General features: G+C 53.1%; 1 protein-coding gene across 9 annotated transcripts in view; it reads right to left on the bottom strand.

Annotated features, from left to right (window-relative positions):
• The window catches only part of SEC16A (SEC16 homolog A, endoplasmic reticulum export factor), a 34,167-nt gene that overhangs the window by 5,372 nt on the left and 3,388 nt on the right, over window positions 1-25,407 (bottom strand). For 4 of the 9 annotated variants that reach the window (XM_019639944.1, XM_019639937.1, XM_019639974.1 and 1 more), the window contains exons 2-26: window positions 23,309-23,376; window positions 16,705-20,330; window positions 14,835-14,971; window positions 12,558-12,655; window positions 11,350-11,476; window positions 10,731-10,908; window positions 10,483-10,642; window positions 9,252-9,394; window positions 8,524-8,585; window positions 8,285-8,423; window positions 7,689-7,931; window positions 7,403-7,500; window positions 6,613-6,694; window positions 6,291-6,408; window positions 6,033-6,144; window positions 5,766-5,871; window positions 5,032-5,172; window positions 3,976-4,089; window positions 3,538-3,730; window positions 2,737-2,961; window positions 2,404-2,486; window positions 1,392-1,541; window positions 626-706; window positions 380-436; window positions 153-264 (exon numbers count right to left, since the gene is read on the bottom strand). In XM_019639944.1, coding sequence (XP_019495489.1) covers window positions 153-264; window positions 380-436; window positions 626-706; window positions 1,392-1,541; window positions 2,404-2,486; window positions 2,737-2,961; window positions 3,538-3,730; window positions 3,976-4,089; window positions 5,032-5,172; window positions 5,766-5,871; window positions 6,033-6,144; window positions 6,291-6,408; window positions 6,613-6,694; window positions 7,403-7,500; window positions 7,689-7,931; window positions 8,285-8,423; window positions 8,524-8,585; window positions 9,252-9,394; window positions 10,483-10,642; window positions 10,731-10,908; window positions 11,350-11,476; window positions 12,558-12,655; window positions 14,835-14,971; window positions 16,705-20,280 — 6,535 coding nt within the window. In that variant the 5' untranslated portion in view covers window positions 20,281-20,330; window positions 23,309-23,376. Of the gene's footprint in view, window positions 1-152; window positions 265-379; window positions 437-625; window positions 707-1,391; window positions 1,542-2,403; window positions 2,487-2,736; window positions 2,962-3,537; window positions 3,731-3,975; window positions 4,090-5,031; window positions 5,173-5,765; window positions 5,872-6,032; window positions 6,145-6,290; window positions 6,409-6,612; window positions 6,695-7,402; window positions 7,501-7,688; window positions 7,932-8,284; window positions 8,424-8,523; window positions 8,586-9,251; window positions 9,395-10,482; window positions 10,643-10,730; window positions 10,909-11,349; window positions 11,477-12,557; window positions 12,656-14,834; window positions 14,972-16,704; window positions 20,331-23,308; window positions 23,377-25,122; window positions 25,223-25,407 lie in introns of all 9 variants that reach the window. The other 5 variants (XM_019639968.1, XM_019639961.1, XM_019639953.1 and 2 more) reach the window with 4 other exon arrangements.

Below are 25,407 nucleotides of genomic sequence, written 5' to 3'. Positions count from 1 at the left end.
CCCCCCCCGCCCGGAATCCCCTCACACAACAGGACCCTCGGCATGTGACCCACTGCCAGCTAGCACACGTGCTGTAGTCACTGAACTCAGGTATGTCTGCAGGGCAAATAAATTATGCAAAGAAACGCTGATTTCAGGTTTGACTCTGTTACCTGCTTTTCTAGAAAACATGTTCACAGAGGCTCTGGGGGGCCCTCCAGGTCCAGGGGCGGCAGTCTGCGGAGCTTTGGGAAGGGACATTGGAGGTGGGGGTGCAGCCTTCTTCTGCAGAGGCAAACTCAGCTTCAGAAACGTGCTCATGAACCCAGACCCCTGGCCGCACCACTGACCGCAGCGTCCAGAAGCGCCTCCACAGGCAGACTCCCCAGGCTCAGCGTACCTCCTCCTCTGGCTCATTCATGTCCACCCAGCGGTTCTTCTTTTCATCCCAGACGATCTGCCACATTGTGAGGAGTAAAGGAAAACGTCAGCAGATAAAGCCAAATTAGAGTCTGATCATGTGTGACACTTCGAAGCTTCAGAAGACATGTGTTGGGGTTCGTTCTTAAGTGTCCCGTGCAAACCACGACAGACGCTTCGTCGAAACACCTACCAAGTCCTCAAATGCCACATTCTGGACACTCACCGATTTGTTCTTGTCATCTGGCAAATAAGCTTCTGTCTTCCTTTTCCCAGTTAGCCAGCGAGAGAACCAGGACTCGCCACTCTAAACAGAAACACCGTGAGGACAGCCGTGAGAACGTCGTGCTCAGTGCAGCGACACAAAAGGACAAGTCCTGTGGGATCCCAGTAGAAGGGCTGAAACGGAGGCCCGACGGTGTCCTCCCATGGGGACACGGTTGGACTTGTAACAGGTGCCTCTCGGTCAGCTGCTGGGAAGGGTTGCTTGCGCCCACCTGGGGAAACTGGCATTACGTTCTAAGGCTGGAAAGAGCTGCCTGTGCCCCAGGTACAAACCCAAGAGAAACAAGTGCCCTGGCCACCAAAGACAGACGGCTGATGTGTGAGAACCCCAAACTCAAAGTCCCAATGACCCCTTCGGGAGGAAGGGTGCCCACAGCAGATACCACCTACAATGATGAAAAGACGCACCTCCTTATGTAAAGTTCAACAACGGCCAAAACTAATCAGTGGTGACAAAGTCAGAACAGAGGTCACCTCTGGGGCGGGTGTTAACAGGTCATGGGAAGCTGAAACTGTGGCGCCGAGTGGGGTGGTGGCACACGGACAAACACCAAGTTGGTGCCCCCTTCGCACGCCTTACTGTGCGAATGCTTCCTACTTAGGAAAGGATGGACGCCTGTCCTGCTCCCTGCGTCGGAGCTGCCTGTGGGAGATGAGCCCTCCCTGGGCCTTGCGGGCCCAGCGCAGCGACGTGGGCTGTGCGTTACCTTCTTAGGCTCCTTGGCCTCTGTTTTGGCTGCTTGAACAGAGCTCTTCACTTCAGGAGCGGGTGTCAGAGACGGGGACTGCAGGGCACCGAGGCTGGCACCCCCCCAGCTGGCAGGGGCTTCGGAGTCCTGCGGCATTCGCGAGGAGCCCTGTGCAAGGCAACGTGGGAGCAGGCTCACCTGAGGCACCCCCAGATGCCCACAGAACATCCCCAGAGGCCAGGTTAAGGTGAGGTGGGGCAGGTGGGGGCAGCCCTGGCCCCCCGGGGGGTGACTGCAGGACAGCTGGCCCACACTTAACAAGCGACTTTATCAAGGGGTAATGCAGAACTCAACATGGGGGTCCTGGAGTTCCGTGGGATCCGGGCGTGCACTGAGAGCACAGACTGGTGAGAGCAGGCAGTGGGCATTTTAAAAGTAAAGACGTTTACCCCTGGATGAAGACTCTACTTTTCCAAGGACAGAATATCTTAATGGTGAAAGCACATGACAGAAGTTTAAACTACAGCACTCGCCCACTGATGGGTGTTCAGAGCTGGGTATCTGTGAAGGTTCCAGAATGCGGTTGGTATAAAAGTGTTTGTCCCCCCTGCTTGGGATCAGAGCAGAGGTGGCATTCATACCAAATAGGTATAAAATGAATCTCAATTTCAAGAAAACCAGAGAAAATTTTAGGGATTCTACCATAGAAAGGTGCAGAAATTGTGGTTTTCCATTTTAGAAAAATTAAAATCAACACGGGAGTTTCACTACAGACGGGAATTTCTTCTTAAAGTAACTATTTTACAAGTAAGTTATCTTCCCCATCCGTGCTTTCCACCAAGCCCTCTTGATTTAAGGGTTCGAGCTACTTCAGTAGTGCCTTCTCCTTAAGAAAAAATGTAAAGGTAACTTTTCAAATTTCAGTGTTCTCTTTCTATGTGCAACTACAGGACAAGGAGTTTGGGTTCCTACTGAACGAAGTTCATTCATGGAGAACAGACGGCTTTAAACCAGGCGGGAGAGAATATACCACGTTATCCAATTTTCCACCAAAATCCTCTTCACTCTGCTCAGCCAGTGCCTTTCTGCCGGGTGCCTCGTGAGGTGTCATCCCTGTGGATGGAAGGGAGCTCCTGGGACATGGCGTGGGGGCAGCATGTCCCCTAACAAAAAGCCGAGCGACCAGAGAAACTAGCAGTGACATTCAATTAACCCGTGTGGCTTACAACTTCTAGGACTTTGGTGTATGTGAATGTCACTTGTTTCTAGTTCAAGTGAGTCAGTCTCTCCCGCCAACCACCTCCATGGACAGGAACCCCCCACCCCCAGCTCTGCGCTCATGACGGTGTCTCGGCAGACCCACCTGGGTCCTGGCTCCTGACATCCTGGAACAAGTGTTCACTCCCCTGGAGACATGGTGCACCAGGTGGCAGGCCAGGCCCTGCGTACAGAGCTGCAGGGTCAGGCCCAGAGGGCTCAGCAAAGCCACGTGCAGACCCTGGAGGTCCACAGCCAGGCCCTGGCTCGACAGGGCCCAGGGGTTGTGGCACTGAGAACATCGGCACCCTGGCGGGGACGGTCGGCGGCACTGCACGGAGACGGTGGAGGAAAAGGTTACTGAGCTAGCTCGTCACTTGGGAGCTCGGTGGTGGTGACGACGGGTTTTTACTCATTGCCCTGCATGGCCATGTTCCTCAACGACAGGAACCAACCAATTGTCATCACAGCAGAAAGTGCTGAAGATGGGGGTGCGGGGGGGGGCACCATGGGCTTGGGGAAAAGCGAGCACACACTTCAGGGCTGGGGAGGACGTTGTTCAGTGCAACCCGGGGCTTGGGCTCTGTCTGAGCCACACGTGGCCCCAGCACCACCCGGCCGACAGCCGCCTGCGGAGGCTCTCTGCGTCGCCCAAGTCCTCGAGTCCTGCCCACCGTCCTCTACCTCCAGGGGTCAAAAGGCGCCCTGCATCCCGACGGCTGTGCGGAGCCGTGAGGCCCGGCGGGCTCACCCAGGGAGGAAGCGAGAGGGAGACCGGGAGACTGAGGGGCGGTGCAGACCATCCCCTCGCTTCTCCCGGCAGCAGGCCCAGAACGGGCCATGTGGGGAAGCAGGCGCCTCAGGAGCGGCGGGAGGCCCGCTGCTTCCTTGGCGTCGCGGGGCTCACCTGAAGGCAGCAGCTGCACGGCCAGGCCAGAGCCCTGGGCACTGGGCACGGGTGGCACCAGCAGCGGGTTGTCAGTGCCCAGGCCCAAGGGCTGCACGAGTCCTGGGCCATCACACTGTCCCACCTCGGAGATTGGCGAGCTGGGACAGCGCTGGGGGAAGGCGGCGTCGTGACTCCACACCACGGCACCCTCCTAAGGGAGAAACACGCTGGGCGCTCCCGACAGCCCGAGGCCCTGAGGCGGTCTGGCCCTCACGCCCTGCCCCGCTCACCCTGGGCTTCAGGAGAGCCTCTCCCCCACAAAGGGGCGTTCTGACAAACACGCGCACCTCTGAAACGGGACTGTTTACACCTGACACTACAGGGTGAAAAACACAGGGGCCCGAGCCACCTGTCACACTGTCTGCGTCAGCCCACGACTGCCAGCCCCCGGCCCACCTGGACCTGCTTGTCCACACGCTGCAGCTGGGCCAGCCAGGCCGGCTCCAGGAAGGACTCCTCCTCCGGCTTCTCCTTCAGCTGAGGATCGAAGAGTCGTAACTGGGACGCGAGCTGCAAATGGGAAACAAAGGCCCGTCACCAGCAGGGACTGAGAGCAAAAGCGCGTTTTCAAAACCTGGTCTCACCCGGGACGTGTCCTGCATTAAGCTGCACAGTCTGAGTCAGCAGCCTAAGCTCTTACGAGTTCGCCACGAGACACGCCTCACACACTTACACATAAGCTGGAGCCTGCCAATTGCTGAGGCCTACCCTCTGAGGCCGTCTGCACGGGCCCAGCAGTGCTGAGAGTCCCGGGGGCGGAGCCTGCCTGCCAACACCTGACCTCGTAGATGGGACCTGACCCATCCCCACGCTGGACTGACCTAGAAACACATACTCTGACCAGCGCGTCTGGATAACATGAGTTTGGCCTTGTGTTAAGCAGCTGCTAGAACTGGGGGACGAGGACAAGGGCTCATTAATTATTCTATTTTTGTATATGTCTAAAAGTTTCCATAATAAAAAGCTTTTTTAGGTATCCCATGAGTGTATTTTCAACAATGAAGCTCCTGGGGGGAGAAACAATGACGTGACCACTTGGGCGCTGAGGGTCACCACGTGCTGGGCTCTGGCTGGGTGCTGTGCCCCCATCTCAGAGGTCGGTCACACTGTGCCCGTTTCACAGAGAAGCCAGGCCCACAGTGGCACAGCAGGGCCCAGACCTGGCCTGCTGGGCTCTGGAGAAGCACACCATAAACTGCTAGACTAAACCACCTCATGACAGAGATTCATGGAGACAGGGTCCTTCTTTTTGAAGCTTATTGCTAAGTTTCTGCACTGGCAGGGGACAGCTGAACAATTCCTACACTGAGATGCAGAACACCACAGAGCCACCCAGGAACATTTCAGCCATCTCCACTCATTCACAAGGTTAAGTCCCGAGCGCCCACACCACCCCGTTCAACCCCGAGTCCAGGGGTCCTGACACGTCAGAGCCACTCAGGAAGATGGTACCTGAACCAGCTGGCTGATCAGCACGGGGGAGTAGCTGTGCGGCTGAAGCAGGATGCTTTTAGCGATCACTTCACAGTAATGAAAGGCTTGTGTTGCAAGCCCCATTTCAGCCAGGCGGCAGGAGTAGATGAATTTAAACACCTGAAATGCACAAACAGCTCAGCCACCCCGTGGCTCTTCCCCGCTTCCTAACATCACCCCCAGTCCCCACAAGGTGAGAATCACCAGACACGTTCGCGTCCCTCATGTGTGCCCCGCTCCCACCACAACAGCCCCAGGCCTGACTCCCTGAGGTAGTTTAGGTCAAAGGAAACAGCTGAGCTTCTGAGACCCTCCCTTTTCTTCCACACCCTTCACAGAGCCACCAGGGCTGTAAGTACGGAGGCTGCCGCCCAGAGCACACCTGGACACCAACGGCCTCTTGTGCAGCCGCCAACAGTCCCAAAGCCGTTCTCTACTAGCACCTGCCTACGCGAGTGTTTGCACACTCACACTCACTCCTGGGTCAGGTAATACTCTCCCCATAATACAAAAAATAGCTGCCAGAAAAACACTATGACTCAAAATACAACAGAATCCTCAGTTGAACAGGGTCTGTTCTCCAGCACGACAACTCAGAGGTTTCCAAAAACACGTCATCGTTTTCATGTAAGAATTCAAAAACACCAAACAAAGGAAGACTTGTCAGCACAGACCTCAGATGGAATCCACAAGAGCACCATGGCCCTGCTCACCTGAAAGTTGGGCAAGGGGCTGGCCTGCACCCCGAGGGACTGTGCGTATTCATAGGCTTCTGTCCTCTGAATAGCTTCATTGGTCGCAAACTTTACAAATGGCAAACTGTTGAGGCAATGAGTTACTTGAACCTTTGAGCAAGTCACCCAGAGGCGCAGCATGTCCCGCCGTGTGATAAGCAGTGAAGACTGAGGTTTCTGGGTTGGCTACAAGAGACGTTTCCCTCTGAGGAAACCAGGGGCTGCTCTACTTAGGTGATGCCTCACCTGTGGTTTGATCCAATTAAGACAAGCTTCGTGGTTTTCTTTGTATAAACCCCAAATCCAACCTGGGCCATGAGGTAGCAGAAGTGTGCCGCGTCAAGGAGCCCTTTCGAGGCTGAAGAGACAGTAAAGCAGACAAGGGTCAGTCTGGGGGAGTCTCCCGGAAATCCAAGGACATGAACCGAAAATGCCAGAGACGCCGAAGGAATGCAGGGCTGTGTGTGGTCCCCGCAGGGCCCCTCGCACTCTGCATGGCCTCACCGAGCGTGTCGCCCATCGTGGCCATTGTCCTGGCCTCCACGTCCACGCTGCTATTCAGATTGGACAGGACCATCGCGAGGTGCGGCCTCCAGTCCCCCCACTTCTCGTCTCCGCAGCACTACAACCAGGAGAAAGCCAAGCAAACATACCCTCACCCTGGGAAGAGCCTCGACCTAATCTGTAACAGCTGAGCTCAGCAAGCACGAGGAACAGCGAGGGCAGGACCGGACCATTGGGCTCATCCTGTGATGGAAACTTTCCCGGGAGCCAGCCCTCCACAGAAAGTGGAGCCGCGTGAGCCCCAGCGCGAACCCCCACTCACCGTGGATGCAGCGGGCATCCGCCCAGACATCAGCTGGTAGACAGTCTGCAGGGGATCATTGATCGGAAGACTGTTAGCGAACCTAGGGAGACACAGCGAGAGGGAAGTAGCTTGGTGGGTCTGGAAAACAAGACACAAGCCCGGCCTCGTGTCAGCCCCTTTAATGCTCGGCTCTGACGCTAGACCTCGGTCAAGGGCACAGAGCTCAGTGTGAAAAACCTGCAAAACATCAAGGCTAAGGAACCTGCTGAGATTTTACAGAATTAAAAGCTGTGTGGTTAACACGTTAAGCGCTATGGTACGGTAACACGCCATGACGTGGTAACACGTCAGTCACCAATGACTGACACTATACTTCCCGTTTGGACCGCGTCGTCACTGGTGACTGACGATATACAATTTAAAAAATTATGTTCTTCTATTAGGAAAACTAATTTCACTTGAATCGCTTTCACACGTTTCTTCTATTGACATTGTCACTGTTACGGGTAAAGAAAAATTTTGTAAACTGCACTGGAACATGAACCACAGACAACTGACTGAAGAGAAAGCATATTGGTGAAATCGGACATCGTGGGCTAAACGGAAAGGAAGACAAAACAGGCTCGGCGCTTAACGTGTTAACAGGGCCAGGGCAGCCCATGTCCGTGCGACAGTGCCCCAGTGCAGGTGAAACCCTACAGCTCTCTCTGACATCAGCAAGACACCTGTGTGCTTCCAAGAGCCACCAAGGTTGCAACCAGACCAGCCAGACTTGCACAGAAACAGTCAGGCCTGCAAGGCTCTTTACCTGGTCATGACTCGGGCATGCGTCCGGCTGTCCATCTTACTTGCAAGTAACAGAGCATGACCCCACAAGCCGTTTTTCATTGCAGACTCCAAAGCATCCTGCAAAGCAGTTCAGCAGTTAGCTAAGTGGTCACAACAACGCATGTGACGAGAGTGAGCAATGGAGTGCGTGTCGTCACACGTCACCAGGAAAGACGACGAGCCTCAACTGCGAGGAAGACACACATGACGCAAAGGCCCCAAAACACAGCTGTTCGCAGTTCCGAAATCCACGGCTGGGGCCTCACCTTCTTCCGGCCATAGAGCAACAGCTCCCTGAACCTCTCGGTGTCTTTCTCCAGAGTGTCAGTGGTGGCGGCCTGACTGTCCGTGAGAAACGAGAGCTGGGCCTCCCCGGACTCCTCCTCCGCCTGTTCCACGGCCTCGTTAGTGAAATCAATCAGGTTGGCCTCATCGGGAGACTTCCCAGGAAGCCATACTGTCCGGTGGTCCCGTAACAGCAGTTCTGCAATGTCTGTCCCCACCACGGTCTGCAGGGGCGGCGGGGACAGAAGGACAACGGGCTTCACTACAACAAGCGCTTCCCGCAGGTCCTGCTCAGGTCAGGAGCCCCTCAGAGGAGCACGCCAGGCCACCATGGGGACGTGATACTGTTCCTGACAGGTCAACACGGGGGCCCGAACCTCCCTTCCCCCCAAGTACACCCTCGTCTTCCAAGTCCCCGAGTCACTGCTAAGATGCTTCTCCCCAGTGAGCTGCTGGACGGCACACTGCTCCCCACGCATAGCCTGGCACGGAAATGCTGCCCAGCTCCCAGAGGACCAAGAATTCCTGAGACTCAAGGCCAACAAGAGTGGCCGTTCTAAAGGTAAAAGACTCGTACCCCATTCTGTCTGCACAACAGAATGATAAAGTTCCAAAGAAGACTTGCAGACTCTTTGTCAAGTAAGTTTTCATTCTGCAAACACTTTGTGGCTTTGCTCTGTGCAAAATTAATAACATCCACTTTATGGGTGTCGTCTCTGAAAAAAGAACAACACTCAGTGAACAGCGACAACCGCAGGGAGGCCACGCGCAGCCACTGCTGTCGCACAGCGGCCTGGGCGCCGGGCGGGGACGTACTTGCCGAGAGGCCCCGGGAACGCGCGCATCTCCTCCTGCTCTGGCATGTGCTGCAGCAGCATCTGCAGGGGGACAGGCGGGGGACAGAGGGCAGCTCAGGGCAGGCTCCGCCACTGCCTACCGTTCTGCTGACCCAAGGATGCCTGGCCTCCACTAGAGAGGCTCAGGTACTCCCTCAGGGCGGGCGGCCACGTCTGGTCGGCAACGGTGATTTTCAAGCTTTATTTTACACAGTGAGAGCCATCCCCATCCCCATCCCCATCCCCACCCCCACCCCACCCCCACTTCTGAAGCAAGGCCCTGATACATGTGACAGAGGCCTGCAGGTCTGCGAAACAGGGTGCGCCACACCGGCCTCTGGAGTATCCCATCTCCACCAGCCACAAGCTCATGAAGCACCTCTACCCATTATTGAAAATCACCAGTAAAACGAACATGAACAGGTCCTGCCCTCAGAATCAGAAACATGGATAGAGGAGAAATGAGCACCCAATGAACCCAAGTCTAACATAACACCCAGAGCAGATGCTTAAAATGCCGACATCTGGGATGAAAGATACATGAACGACCAAACAGAACGAGAAAACCCCTGAGGTGAAGATTCACAGAAACAAGCCTTTTACAAGTCCATTTTTTTCAGAGACAACGATGCACGAGGGGAAGATGACCACCTGCAAAGCAGAGTATACGGGCGGCCTGAGCACGCCGCGGCTCTACCCCAGAATCACCTCCATGCTGTGGACTTCCACCAGGGCGGGCTGTCCTTCCGAAGGCAGATTGGGGATCACCTTGATGAGCAGGCCTCCGGGACCAAACCTGGCACAGATGTGAGGCACGGAGAATTTTTCAGGAGAAGTGGGTCTTGATGGGGCTACATTTAAATGAAGTGAAAACAACACCGTCAGCTTGGCAGGTTTGAATGCTTCTGAACTTGATAAACAGCTTACATTTGCCCAGCTGCCCCCAGAACTGGAATCACAGATTAGATTTCCCATGGTAAACTGACTTTCAACTGGAAATGAATGACTGCTAAATATCCCATTAAAAAGAACTTAGCTTATGTATCAAAAAGTGTTTAGGGCCGGCCGAGTGGCTCAGTTGGTTAAGAGCTCGCTCAAGAGTTTGAGCTCTAAGCAACAGCGGTTCAATGCCTGGCCTGAGCTGAGCTGCCAACAGGTGGCAGGATGGCTCAGCTAAAAAAAATATATATATATATATATAATTTTCAAAAATAAATAAGTGTTTAAATGGGTAAAAGGAGAACTGTTCTATTCCGAAGGGAAGAAGCACTTCCTTAGAACCACATGTTACGGGATGCAGCGCCCCCTGGCCCTCAGCACCTCTCTGTGCTCTTAGCTTTGGTCCACAGTCCCAGTCTCCAGTCTGAGCATCAGGGCCCAGTGAACACAACGCACTGAAACAGCTAAGAAAAGAGGGCTTTCAATTGAAATACTACTTCAAAGAAGGAAAGTCCACTGTTCCATTTTAGAACTTTACACGTATCTTTGCAGTTTTCAAGAAACAGCATTTGATCAAACATTTCAGAGAGGAACTGAGAATATGGCAGATGTGACAAGTTCACCAACAGTTCAGCAAGGAGAATTAGAAGTTTCCTCCCAAACTGCTGACCCGTGTGGTCAGCACCGCGGATCCCACGAGGCCCCGCCCAAGAGCTGGGCAGTGAAACTGTAACTCAGCACACGGCATGGACGTGACAGACAAGTAGGGCAGCTCTCAGGCCCACTGGGAGCCACGTATCAGCCCACTGTGACAAGCCCTGTCACTCAGGACGGGCATGCCGTGACCCAGCTGTCCTTACCGTGCAGGAAGATCAGACTAGGCCATCACCAATTCCTATCAGTTACGCCTCCCCGTTTCTCACCATGGGTGTGAGAAACGCCCAGCGCTAACCTGGAGCCCTCTGCACCTGTGGGCGTGGAGGGCCTCGACAATACACACCTTGCTCCCCGGCGGGCCAGCTGGCGTCGGCAGGGTAGCCGTACTCTGAGAAGCCCGGGGCACCATAGGTGTCATAGGCATAATCCCCATGGAAGGAACCTGGTGGAGGTGGGGCCTCGTAGGGACCGGCGGTAACACTGCGGCTTCTGTAAACCTGACTCTTAGAAAACACAAAGCAAGCAGGCAAAATCAGTGCACCGCAAACGCCAGCCAGATGGGGCGCGCAGTTGGCCCACGGTGCCACCCACCTGCTGCGAGTGGGTGCTGAAGCTGCTGCGGCGGCTGGGCGCCCCGAGGCTCCGGGCCGAGTGGTCACTGTGCTCACTGCGCCTGTCCCCATCATCTCTGAAAGGGTCCCTGTGGGACTCCAGGTCATCTTCGAAGCTCCCCGTGAAGCGAGGGTCATACCTCCAGTACTTCTCGGGCCTGGGGAGGCGCAGACGTGCAATGGGGGCCATCTGGCACACCATGCACAGCCCCCAGGTCCTCAAAGCCCTGCATCCCACGCCATCTGAGTCCCAACCCTAAGAACACTAGTCAGAACCCACTCTCAGGCGGGGCCGCCCAAGTTCACAGCCCGTCTGTGCACGTCAGGGACACACTGTGAGTACACGGCCAAAGTCACGCCTCTCACGGACACCGAGACAGAAGAGCAAACCAGATCCCAGGCCCTCATTCTGAGGCCAGTCCTCCTCTTACGGCCCAACGCAAGACACGCCGGGAGGGTCTAGTTCGCCCTCCTTTCCGGCAGTGACGGCGACGCCAGCTGCTCCCCAGGAACCCACACACACCTGCAGCTTGTGGGTCAGTTACAGACGTGCAGGCAGACGCAGGCGTGCCGTCCTCAGTGATGGGCCCCCTACCCACCTGTCAGCATAGGCGTAGTTTTCTTTCCTGTACTGGTCGTAGTCCGCATCATACCAGTACCTGCGGTCATAGTGGCGCGGATCCCTGAGCCTGGAACCATAGGAGTAGCGATCCCAGTGACCCGGATCTGCAAGCAAGGGATTAACGGGTTAACACAACACACAAAAGATGACACTGGCCTTCACTGGAGAAGCCAGGCCACCCTGGGGCTGAAGAATGCTTCCAGGCTCCAGGTGAACCAAACCTTCCTCCCGAAAACCAGCACAACCTGGGATGTTAGCTGAGACACCGGGGCCCCTGGCTCCTGCCTCTGCGTACAATGCCTCATGGCCGCTGGCTGTTTCTCTCTCAATATGTGAAATTAAAAAGAGAAACACTCCTAGAGAGCAGACATCTTTTATTAAATTCTTGCTCGTAGTTACTGCTTTTTAATAGTTAATCCCATAACTACAAATTTTACTGACATCTCTTCTAATGTGGTCCAGAAAGTTTTAATACTCTCAAAACTAAAAGATTACTTAAAAAAAAAATTTAACATTAAAACAAACCGGATGCACCAATTCTGGCAAGTGTGTGCACAACTTACATCTAAAGAGATGCAGATGTAAAGGGGGAAACGGTGGGGAAGTGGCGGGCAGGCGGCCATGTCAGGACAAGCGAGGGGCTGCAGCCTGGCACCCTCCATAAGCCAAAAGCACAGGACACAGCTGGGGAAGCAGCAGGGCACTTGGGGACTGCCACGGAGAGGCACATGTGGCAGGACAGCAGGTTGCACCTGGGCAGTGAGGGGACCGCCCTGTGCCTGCACCCTCCAGTGCTGAGGCACCGGCCACGTGTGGCCATGGAGCACATCAGACATGGCTGGTGTGAGAGTAGCCACTTTCTCATTTCAGTTACTTTAATAATTGAAATAGCCACCTGTGGGCAGGGCAGCTCTAGAGCTACTGATAATTGTGCTCTGCTAGAAAATCAAAGAAAACCGTCAATATGATAAAGACCTGTTAATGCTGTAATTACAATATCATTTCTTAATGAAAAGTAGCAATGTAATTGTTTCCACACGCAGATTGTTTTCAGAGCCTGGCTCTTGGGTGCAGACAGACATTGGTAAGAGGGAGACGTCCCTAAGAAGCCCCGGCAGGCAGGCAGTGCTGGCACTGGGGGTCCCCTACGCCTCGCAGCTGACCGTCCACGGCCACTGCTCCCACCTGCATACTCGTACTGGCCGGAGTAGTAGCTGGCATAGTAATCACTTTGGCTGCTCCATCCACCTCTGGACTGGGGATAACCTTCAGGGTACCCCTGCCTGAAAAAACACAGTGCTGTTAAAAAATGAATTACCTACGTCTGAAAGTGTGACAAGGTCTCAGTCCACACAAATCATACTGAGAGCAGCAGGCATCCGTCAGAACACTCTGGGTGTGAAAATCTAATCAGAAGATCCAAAATGGTAACAGTAATGACATAAAGGATTCCCCACCACACAGCCAATGACAATTTCCTATAAAGTAACAACAGAACTCTCACGTTCTGTAATAAAAAAGTGCTAACATAGGTTCTCAAGCTTCTGACATCATACTTAGCAGAGCGAAAGGCACTGAGGTATGAAAGTCACCAAAGTGACGTTAAGACCCTCTGCGCAGACTGCGCTGTGTCCTCTGGGCGGGCACGGTGTGCCGGGAGCTGACGGGCATGGGACTCAGAGCAAGGCTGCCTGACTCACATCACAGAAGAGGTGGGACCTCGCAGAAGACCAGGTATCAGACCTTCTGGGGCAGCGGGATTCTTGGCAGGTTAATGACAGTTTTGTTTTCTCATAGTTTTAGGTGATACTTGATTTTCTCACATCTCACTCTGACAAGCCTGCTCCTGGCATGAGTGCCCAGCGCTTGGGTCCCGCAGCCCCTCCCACTGCCCCCACAGGACACCACCTGTTGCCCTGGCACCTGGAGGTCAGCACGGTAGGCTGCCTGCATACATGGCGGTGGGCTCCTGAAAAATGACCTGACACAGCAGGAAACCACGAACACGCCACATCCTCACTGCCCTCAGCAACCCTTCACCCATCGGGGAGGGTACAACCACTAACATAAAAGGTCCATTCTCACCTCAGGCAGTTTCTGAGGAATGTGATCAGAGTGGGCACAAGATGACAAGCCAATGCTAAACCTCTGCATGAAAATACGCACGCACGTGCACACATGCGTGTACATGTACATACACCCCCAACCAAAGCCGGCAGGAAAAAAAAAAGACGTCACCCTCCAGGGCTGTCACAAAGTGGCGATGCGAACACCGCAGGTAAGTAAGGGTGACAGCCACTCCTGCAGAACAGACCCAGCCTCTGGTCGGGCGTCCTCTCAATGCTGAGCCAGCTGGGCCCCTTGAAATGAACGCTGTGTTAATCCGCAGGTGGGCCAGCGAAGGAGAACCCCAACACCGGAAGTGCCATGGCCCCACCCTCCTCCGCACTCCCCAGCCTCTCAGGGGGTCACAGTGCTTATTTTAACTTTAAGCCTCACTGTGCACGTGACACACAAACGCTAAAGCCCTGGGAGCCTTCTCACATAAAGCACCTAGAACGTTGGGCCACACACTGGTCAGTGCGTCCCTCGGGGCAAAGTACAGAGGCCAGCCGAACGGGCAAAGGCTCAGGGGCACAGCCTTGGCTCCGAACGAGCTTTCAGACACGCAAGAGCCAGCCGAAGGGGCCCATGAATGTGAAAGGCGGGGCGGGGATACGAAGTTCATCAGCGATCACACCTTCTCTGTCCCGAGTGTAAGGAGCCACACACCCTCACAGCAGAGCGCCTGGGAGATGGGGTCCCTCCAACGTGACACCCACAAATGCAGGCGAGGACACTGGAAGTCGGGCTAAGCTGAACATGCGAACAGCCCCGCTTCATTCCAGCACTATCAGCATCCGAGTGGGAGGCCTCTGACCTGCTTACGTCCGTACTCAGCTCAAGGCAGGATGCCGGGGCTCATCCAGCAGCTCTCGTTTGTAATCGCAAAGCCAGGACCGTCAGTGTAAGAAAAGCAGGACACAGATGTCTGCGGGTCAGGACACAGTGGTGGGGGTGACAACATGGGCTTTGAGGTCAAGAGCCAGCCGCGTTCTAGCCTGAGAATCATGGAATCTCTGTGACCGGGAGCGGGGCAGGGTCTGTGCAGGTTAAAAGGTGCCGCAGGCTAGGAGCCTAGACACCCGGTCAGCAAACCTTGTCGCATGCGTGCCTCAGCAATGGCAGAACCACCTGCATGAGGCGGTGGTGCCAGCCCGGCGGCCACACAGGGCCTGCCTGACCAAATGCTAGCTGACAGCATGGCCATGTCTGCACGGTAGTGTGCTTACTTCAATTTAAAAATGTATCCTGCAACCTGTCCACGCTGACAAACGTCCACACATTAACCAGATTGGTACGATCTTCTCTACACACCGTCTTTCAGTCACTACCGCAGCCAGCAACACAAACATCAATCACCTGGCAGATGGCCGGTCCGAGCAGTGACTTGCCCGGGAGCTGGGCCGCTCAGGCTCGGGGTAGCGGTAGTTCTCGGGATAGGTGGATCCTGAACTGTCGTAGGGCCTGTATCTGGGGTCATATAGGCCATAGATGTCCTGTTGGAAGACAGGTTTGGGCAGAATTAGACACCACTGGAGCCAGTCCATCCAGGTCTCAGAGGCACAGGTGACGGCTCGCCAAGGAGCGCTGCAGCGCCCTCATGCAAAACCGAAAACCTACAGAAGGAAAGCCACAGGCAGGCAGCGCACCTTCCTAAAACAGACCGCCCTGGCCACGCTCGGGAGACACCAGCACGTCCGCAGGTGACCCCCAGGTGACAAGGCAACTATCAAGGGCCCTGTGAGGCCCTGCCTCCTGAGGCCTCGAGTGCAGAGATGCCATGACTCAGCAAGCTCGCATCCTGCCTGGACACCAACTCAGGAGAGCAAAAGAACCAGGGTCCATTTGAGTGGGTCCTGAAGCTACAGGAAGCCTCAAAAAGGTTGTTTTATTCTCAACAAGGCTTTCAGCCCCACTGCAAACCACTGAATCACCACAGCCTCTCTAAGGAGTGGCCACGTGATGACCTGAAGCACAAACGAGGTGACCCAGGCACTAGCCAGGATCAGTTGTTCATGTCTGAGAGCCTAACTCTCCGCCACCGACTCGCAGAGGACATGAAATCAAGTAACGTGGACGCTTGACCCTACTGGCAGCTGGAGCAATCCACAGAAAAGGCAGAGAGACGTGGAGAAGAGAGCTCCCACAGAAGTGATGGGGGCTCCTGGCTGGAATTTTCAGGGTGCAGAGGAGGCGCTGCACACAGGACCAGAAAGAAGTGGGGGGGGGGCACTACAGGCTGTGGGCTATGCCTGGGTTCCCGGCAGGGTTTCACTTCCTGCTACGGAACCAGGTGGCCATGTTGCTCCTGTTGGAACCTTGAATTTGCAGGTCTCAGTGGTCAGGGGTATAACGGTTCACACACAGATGCTCAGAGCCCACGACGGGGCACAGGCCTCCCACCTCCCGGCCCAGCCCACCACAGGCCTGCCCCACAGCCTCTTCAGACCACAAGGCCTCCGGTGCGGTCACCGGCGCCTGCTCAAACCCCCTAGTTCACCGTCCCGCTGCCTCAGCTGGCCAAGTGATGCTGGGCCAGGACCAGAGGTGACAAAAAGCACGTAATAATCACACGTGCCCATCGAACCATACTGTTTCAAACAAATACAGGATTAAACAGAATCTAACTTAAACAACTCATGAGCTTGCAGCACTGTGAAGAGGCAGAAACAATCTCCTGTGTAGCACAGTGCCCCCCCCTTCCCCCCCCGCTGCTGGAACCACCATGTACCTGAGAGAAGCCGATGAGATTTCACCCCCTGAGCTATTTCCTTCGAATTACATTCCAAACTTAACTCTTTCCTCAATGTTTTTATTCTGAAGGAGGGGTTCAAAAGACTACTTTTCCTATTGCTCCTTACGCAGGTTTTGGTCTTAAAACCTCACAGGAGCTCCAAGCGGCTATCTGTCCTCATTTCCCAAAGCATGCAACTCAGAACTGGGGTTCTGCGGACAGCCAACAGGTGCAGCCGTCACAAAGCTGGGGGACGCTGTACACAGGACGCAGCACGCGCTCTACGCAATTCAGTGTGCTGACGCGTAGTGTGGCCGCCACGAGACGGGCCATGCTGGGCATGGAGCACTGTTCTCGCGAGCAGCGCACGGGACTGGCACCCTACCCACGGGCAGGACGACAGCTCACTTCCGAACCAACAGACAAAACCCTGCCAAGGAGCACACAGGAGAGAACCGCTGGACAAAGGATTTGGCCACCTGCACTCAGTCCTACCTGGTAATAGAGGGGGGCTGTGCCAGGGTCCGACGAGTACGGTGACGGGTACTGGGACTGGTAGCCGTCGTACAGGGGTCTGTGATAGTAGTAGGATGCCAGGTCCGGGGGCGGCTGCTGCCACTGCTGGTCCGCCTGCACGGCTGCCTGGCCTGGGCTGCTGGACACAACCGACGTACTGGAGGACTGAGGCGGCCGAGGCAGAAGCTGCTGACTCAGGTCAGCTGGAGCCAGACTTGCAGGTGGCTGGGCTGAGTCTGGGGGCTGTGCTTGCGCTGGTGGACCTCCTGGGTTTGAAGGTTCTGAAGGTGGTGCTTTGGGACCTTGCGGAGGCGGCGGCGCTGGCTCCTGCGGGGCTCTCTCTAGGCCACGCGGGTCCTGAGCATCTTTCGTCACCTGTTGGTAGAAATGGTCTGGGTTATGGGCCCCAGGCCCAGGTGGTCTGGGATGACTGGGGGTGGTTTGCTGATAAGAATGCGGGCCGTCAGAATGGGACAGGCTGTACATCCTTACGGGGCCGTCCAAAGTCCTATTTGGTGTCAAGTCTAGGGCTCCTGGAGTCTCGTCCTGATTACTGGGGTGATCTGCCTTATTACTGGGCGGTCCCGAGGTGGTGTTTGCGGGTGGCCCCCACATGCCTTCTGCGCCCCCAGCACGGCTATTAGCCAACTCTGGAAGAGCATCCTCTGCATTAGGAGCCTTCTGACCTTCGGGAAGCAAGCTCTTTGGAGCTCGATGAGATGGTGGCTGAACCAGCAAATGAGCAGGTTGAGCAGAAACCCCGTCAGGGATAGCAGAAACTTGTGGACAATTACTCTGGGCAAGACGGTTAGGTAGAGGCGAGCACGTGAGGGGGCTGGCTGGAACCCCAAACAGAGGAGTGCTTTCTCCATAATCACCCCCCACGGCCCAGCTGCCCGTGGTGGGTTTGTCTCCCACCCGAGCGTCTCTCCAGGACGGACTTTTCTCATTTGGATTTGACAAGGACACAGAAAAATGAATGGGCTGGGCCAAATTATAGCTCTGATCGGGCTGGGCAATCAAGACTGGCTGATTCTGCAAAGATTCAGTGGGCGGTGAGGACAACAGACTGGCATAACCAGAACTCGCCTGTGACGGCAGGGCATCCTCCTCTCCCATTTTGGGAGGATTCTCAAGATTCTCAGAAGCACCAATGCCATCACTGCTCTGCAGCTGGGGGAGGCAGCCGGGCTGTGGGGACAGCTGACCGGACACCCCCTCATCTGGGGGCTGAATCACTTCTGACGGTTGAGGTTTCGCAGGCACGTGAAGCACAGGAGCAGCCGGGGCTAGGAGGACGTTGCCTCCAAAGTCTGGCAGCTCGTTCTGTGCCCACAAAGTCGTTGCTGGGCTCTCACACTTGACGGCTCCCTGAGCCCTGGCCAACGGTCTCTTCTCAGGTGTCAGAAGCACAGTCTCCGAGGGTGGCCCCAGCCCCTGACCAGCTTCTGTAGGTGTAAGAGGCAGAGGACAGGCCTGGGGTGGGAAGAGCGTCTCCATGTTGTCTGGTGGCTGCTCCAGGTTGCCAGGGCAGGCGTCGGGCGGCACGGTGGTGGGTCTGCGCTTCTTCCGCTGGGCATGGGTTCCCCTCACCTCGCCCACCACATTGGCACGATCTGCCTCAACTGGTTTCACTCCAACTAAGTGGGATTTCACTGGTTCAAAAGAACTATTTGCACTTGTCTGAAAGATCCCTGTGGGTTTAGGGGGGCTTGGAGTCGAGGGCTGGGGCAGGCTACTGCGGTACTTCTGGCTCACGGCCGTCTCATCTGTCTCGCCTCCCACAGGAGAGGAATCGATTTGCTTAAAAAAGCTCCCTGAAGCGTCGTCCTCAGGTTTTCCAACTTCTTGCTGAATGAAGGTGCCCAGGTCCTGGGGCCTGGCCGCAGCTGGATGACTCCTGTGGCTCTTGCTACTGTAACCGGACACGCTGTCGGGGCGCACAGCATAAAGTGGCGCATCCAGGGCTTCGAGATTAGGGCCCCCCCCTCCAGCATGGCCCAAGACACTGCGCCTGGGGATGGCTGCTCCGGGAAGGGGCCCATATCTGAGCTGATCACCTGGGGAGGAAGGGTCCAAACTGGGGGGTTCACGTGGCAGAACCTCTTGATTCTGAGTGAATTCTGAGTTCTCAGCATTCTCATAGTGCGAGCCGCCAGCGTCCCGAGTCCCCGCACCTGGCATGTCACCCCACACATCAACAGCAGCGTTTTCAGTGGTTGGCTTATCATGTTGGATGCCTGAAGACCGAGGAAAGAATGGCTGCACGTCCCCTCCCTGCGGCGTGGTCTCACTGTTGGAGGCGTTGGGAAAGGCCTGGTACACACCGCCTGTTCCCACATATGCAGGGGGATGGCCAAGTCCAGGGCTGGGGGAGAACCCGTCCAAGTCAGACTGAGCAGCAGAGCCTGTTTTCTCAGATGAGAGGTTCTCCTCGTTTTCTGTCTCTCCCCCCTGGAAAAACATGGAGAGCGCGCCCGAGTCTGCTTCTGGCAGGGCCCCGCTGGTCCCGGCCCCCAGGGCGTAGTGCAAATGGCTTTCGGAGTTATTTCCCTGAGCGAGGGGGTTAACAGGAGCAGGGTCTGGCAACTGCTCTTTATTCACTCCTGGATTCAGCCTGAACTCCTGGCCAGCCCGAGTATTCCCAACTCGGAAATTCTGCCTGAATGTGTTTTCAAGATCAAAGTTACTTGTTGAGTGGTTTCCACTTTGCAGGTAGGCTGCCTCAACTCTTCCGTCACCGGCCATGGTTCCTGGTAAAGATACCAGTGGGCTGTGTGGCTCGTGGCCAGGACCCTGATGTGGGTTGGACGGAGAGAGGAGGTGGGAAATACTGGAGGCCTGGGGCACCGTGTTCTGAACAGGTCCTTCTGGGCAGGGCCAGTAATGCTGAGCTGGGGGCTGGGGGCCTCCCTGCACCGACCCCCACCGCCCTGGCATTTGCTGATGAGGCAGAGGGAAGAAAGGGGACGCTGCTGATGCCGCAGCGCTGTCGTGCACGTTCTGCCCACTCGGGGGCCTGTCGGGCCCAGGCAGGTTCCCATGTGAATGGCCCTCATGAGAACTGTCAGGACCCGCTCCTGGAATGTACTGAGTCTGAGCTTCCCGTTCACAGCTGGATGAGACCTCGGCACTCCTGTTTATCTCTGGCTCAGGCAGTGCTGAAGGGGTCAACACACTGGAAAATGAGCCGGCATCTGCCCTGGGCTGCGACACAGGTCCCGGAAGAGGCTCAAGGGGTCCCTGGGAGCCACCCCCAGCATCTGTGTGAGGCACAGGCAGACCAGAGCGCTGAAGAAACGCTGGCGAGGCTGGGCCTGGCAAGACGGGCAGGCTGCTTTTGGACAAACTGCCCAACGATGTGCTCTGGAGCGCCTGTCTACTAAAAGCAAATGGGTCCGTCACCGGCTGCAATGGGCGAGTTCCTGGAGCCACTGGTGCACTAGCTGTCGCCTGTCTCCTATATGGGCTGCTAGACCAGGGTGTGCTCTGAGGGGTCCCGGCTGGAGGTGGCCCCACCACGCTGGGTGGGACAGCCTGGGGCGGCGGCTGCATGATGACAGATGCCGCTCACAGAAAGATGCAGGATACAGGCTTTCCTTAATCTGGAAAAAAAAAAAAAGTATAAAATCCATATATTCAGTCATGGCTGCAATCAGGAAATTAAGAAAAAAGACAAAGACTGCAAAGGATTTCACATCACTTAAATCCTGAGGCATACATGTCTGCTTCCCGCACTCCTGGACAGAACTGCTGCTGTTCTGGGAGCCCTGGGCGGCAGAGGATGGAGTGAGAACACCGGGCCGAAACACAGAAGACGGCTGTGCCCTGACTAGCTGAATGACCTCAGACAAGTTACTGCCCTTCTCTGGGGCTCAGTTACATAACCCAGCAAAATATCCACCCGGAATGCCTCCTGCCTCCGTGGTGCCCTCACCAAGCTGGCAGGGACGAAGGAGAACCTGCCAGTCTGACTGACCAGCAGGGACGCATTAACTTTTCCTGTAGCTTATCATCACCAGGCCCAGAGACAGCCAGCTCCCCAAAGACCGCATATCACACTTCTCATACAGGCTCATTCTAAATCTCGAAAGGAAAACCAAAGTTTAAGATGTGCTCTTTCGTTTTCTTTAATGAAAGAGCATTATAAAGTACAGGGTGATGCAAACTACAAAGTAGGCACATAAACCATATTTATCTAAAATGCCTTTTATCCCACCATGTAAAGTGTCTCAATTTTTGCACTCGGACTGACTGAATACCAACAACGTGCCTGACTGTTGGTATTATAACGACTATGCCAAGTCCATGTAAAGCAGCTGTAAAAGTGACCAAATGACTCGATTCAGACATTTTCAAGAATAGGCAGAGTGCCAACAAACCTTTTATAGAAACAAAGGGATAAAATCCTCTTTGCAGTGTCTTCTGTTATTGCTTGTTCTTAAATAAAATACATTAAGTATAATCTTGAACAGTTAACCTGTACTTTGAAGACAAAAATCCAAGTCCTGTCTCTTTACAACACCCTTTTCTGTGTATCACCCTTTTCTCCCCAGCATCACCCTCACAAACAGATGAAGTTTAGCCAATCACAGAGAAAAGTAAACACCGAAGGGAGACATGGTGGAAGGACTCTGGAGTTAATCCACATGTTTTTTCAGATGCACAATGTTTTTGTTCTTGGAAATCTTTCTGATATTCAAATAAAAAAACCCACTTATGAACGTACTTCAGGTAAAGCACCTTACAAATAAAAGTTCCTATCCCCATCTGAAAGCTAGTCCTGTGAATCTGTTAATTCGCTGCCATCACTGCCTGCACATGCTGTCCTAGGCTAACCAGGAAACCTTTCCGACCGACAAGCACTTTGAAACTCACTCCGATTTAATGGACTGTATATTAGGAACAGCATCAGAGACTTCATTTGGTTCCAAGCTGTCCTTTTACAACAAAGAACATTTACAGCTCAGCTTTACATGGACTGAGGGTAGAACAGGCAGAGTGTTTTCTTCTGTGCAGCAGGTACCCAGGACATCTTCCGGGGCACAGCTTCCTCCTTGCAGGGCTTCAGAAGACCCTCAACCATTGTAAGCAGCTTTAAAAAAAAAAAAAAAGTACAGAGCACAGGCCTGGAGAATCTGTTCACTAGGTGTCACTGTGAGAGCAAGACTGGGTGTCCAGCTGAGTGGCGTGGCCCCGCTCCTCCTCCTCCGGCAACCCGGTTTCTTTACCCATAAAGTAGGAGATTAATATGGCAACTTCTAAGGCTCCTTCTGGGTTTAATCTTATCAATTATACTCACAGGGGATTCTAGGATTCCCTAATCCCTACCACTGTTTAATAGGGAAATCTTATCAGAATCTAAATTTCACATGTTTATAACTTAAATGTTTTCCTTACAGAAACGCTTAACATTATTTCCTCAACTCCTGGACTAAGAACCGTTTTAGAAGCAAACACTATCACTTCCCTACAAAGTAGCACTCCTACTTTCCCCGGACCACAGACTGAGAGCTTTTTAGCAATATACCAATTATATTTGAAACAATCTAGTTCTTTTGGCCGTTTTTCTCTATTCATCAACGGAAAAACAATGCAACTGCGTATCATTTATCTCATGACAGGGATTTTTATTCTGTCCAGTAAGTCATTCTGTAGCCTCAAGTCATCTAACTTTAAAAAAGACAGTTTCAGAAAGACCAGCTGATTTTTAAGATGCATTACTCATAAACCTAGTTCTTCAGTTAAACTGCCTTGTGTCTGTGAAATACTTCAGAACAACCCGTTTCCAATATAAATTCCTGGCTACTGAACTGATACTTACAGCACACTCCTCCCCTCCCAGAGCCGCTGCCCCAGCTGCTCGTGTGTAAACCAAAAGGAGCGCCAAGAAACACCTGAGTCTGCCCTCTACCTACAACCTCCCCACGGTGGTGATGGCTAGAGTGACGTCCTGCTAGACTGGACATCTGACCCAAAGCCACCGTTGACCTCCAACTTTTCTAAGTACAGAATCAAACACCTTTAGATGTTAAAGACAAAGAAGGGGGAGTCTAAACACTGCTAAAAATGACAAAAGGACAAAAGGACTGCTAAAAATGACCCAAAAGGACACCGTGACACTGAGGAAAGATGTTTATGGAAGGAATCATATGAAAGTTTGCACACTACCCTAAAGAAAACTCTCAGTATAATTTTGAGATTTAACTGTAGTAACTGCTATTAACCCCTTGGGTACCAATTTGTTTGAAAAAATTTTGCATATGGAACAGATTTAATTTTTTGGTACTTGGAGTAACATGTAAAAGCAGATTTTATCTAAAAATTCATTTATTTCTAAAAGGTCAGTGATATACATAGCACTGAGATGACTTCAGATAATTAGAGTTGCAAAACAAAAATAAATTAAAAAAACACAAAACTAAAACAAATTCAAGGTATAACAAAAAGCAAATTACTAATAGTTATGAAGAGTATGGTATTTTTCAAAGCAAGTATGGTAGGTAAACACAGTGGCACTTGGCATTGTTTGCCCTGCCAGGTAGTCTCTTTCCTAATTTTATGTTTATAACAAACACTGCACCTTTTTTGTAGGGTGTTGCTTGGACTCAGTTGACGGAATATTCTCAGGAAAGTGTGCCCAATTTTCACCTGCAAACAAAAAGGTGTATCACTATTTGAAGGACCTCCACAACATGTATAATTTGGCAATGACACTTGCTGCAATAATTGTTCAGCAATAGCTAGACAAAAGCAAACAATGCCTGTTTTGGTGGTGCAGTTGATTTTAGAATATAAAACACGTGCATTATAAAAAGCTATGTCTATTAGATAAAAAAACATTTTCTTATATCCCTTTACACATTTTCTCATAACAGGGAAGCACGCTAGCATTTGATCCTGTTTATCAGCGCCTCCCGTACCTTTATTATACTCAAGCACACATGCTCGTTTTATATTTTCGATATCGCCACCTTGCTTTGTTCTTTTTGCCAAAGTCACTTTCATTAAAATTTTCGTTATCACTTTCATAAAATATATTCCTTATTTCTGACATTATGGGGCAGTGTATCGCAAACAAGTTTCACCGAAATACTGTTAATTGTTTCTTCTGTTGCAACTAACACAAACTACTCCAAAATGAACAAGACTGTACATGTTAAATATTGTCTTAAATTGAATAACAAGTTAGACTCGACATCCTGCACTTAGGCAAAGCAAGTGCATGACGAGTCTCAGTCGTCAAATGTATCCAAGGGGTGAAGGGTGAATGAGTCACAAGGAAAAGAAAGAAGCGCTCTTTTGCCTCGTCTTATCTTTTTAAGATAGCAGCACCCACAACCCTAAGAAAGGGCATGGAAAAAAAACTGCAGGGAGGGTGGTTGTGCTCAAATTGCAGAAGTGTCACTCTAGGAACAACTGTCTGTGACTCAGTTTGCTTCTTGTCATATATGAGGATGGGGAACACCTCCCTGGGTAGCACCTGCCTCATATATATGAAGTGTGATAAAAAAATACGGTGAATGCTGCTGCCAAGGGCCAGCCAACGGAAAGGCAGGGATCTTCACTATGGGAAGCAGCACATCAAACCTTAGTGAGTGTGTGTGACAAGTTTCAACTTGTTCGGTGCAGTCAGTCGGATGTGAGCTACGGTTGAGAGGTGTGTTTTAAAGTGTGCCTGAAACCATCCTCCATCATGACAAGGCCCCGTGTCACACATCGCTTCTGGTATACGGCAATTTCTGTCAAATCAAAATATGACAGTGTGTCCTCATCCACCTTATTCATTGGATCTGGCACCATGAGACTTCTGGCTCTTCCCTCAAGTCAAAAAGACCATGAAAGGTAAACATTTTGAATCCATTCAGAACTGATGCAGCCACGACACCACCACCGACACTCAGGAAGGAGGACTTCCAGGACTTCTTCAGAAAGTGGCAAGAATAATGGGATAAGTGTATATGAAGCAAGGAGCAGTATTTTGAGGGGGATTAAAGGCAATCTGTCTTTTACTGTAACCAATGTTTTTTAATTTAAACATCCACCATATTTTTTTTATCACGCCTCATATATAAAACAAAATCTTAATAAGCAACCCGTGCCCAATCTCCAAGACATTTAGATGTGAAGGAGCAAAAGCTGATTTTAAATGGCTGAGATGTGTCCAGGCGCTGTTGTAATACTTGATCACAAAACGGGCAGGCTGGTTTACACACCCTCTAACCCTTGATACAAAACACCAGCACTTGACCTCCGTTGCAACATCTTGGTCACACAACAATGCTGCTCCGTGGTTCAAATGTAAATCTATCTCATCACCTGCGTGGCTCAGGAGAAATCTTTCAACCGATGTGGACAAAACTACTTCAGAACCTTAAAAGCAAAGGACACGCTAACCTGTTAAGAAATTTCCTAAGTGTTCGTACTGTTTAAAAAGTTGCCAGTCTGGCCTATCTTCCACGCAGTCCAACACGACCCCACACCGAGGCCACCTAGGCTGAGACAAGTATCAACACGGCTGAGCCGAAAGGCACTAGCCAAGGACCCGGTCATACAAGTGAGGTCCGCGTCAGTCTGACCGGCGGGCAATAAGGTGGGGAGGGCGGCAGGTGTGCCGCTCCCGGGCCCACCCGGCCCCTCGGGCTCGCAGCCGCCCCGGCACCCCCGCCAACCCGCCGGCGG

The sequence above is a fragment of the Hipposideros armiger genome, unplaced genomic scaffold, assembly GCF_001890085.2.
Source record: "Hipposideros armiger isolate ML-2016 unplaced genomic scaffold, ASM189008v1 scaffold_3, whole genome shotgun sequence".
NCBI classification, from domain to species: Eukaryota; Metazoa; Chordata; class Mammalia; order Chiroptera; family Hipposideridae; genus Hipposideros; species Hipposideros armiger.
This window is presented reverse-complemented; position numbering and strand designations above follow the sequence as displayed.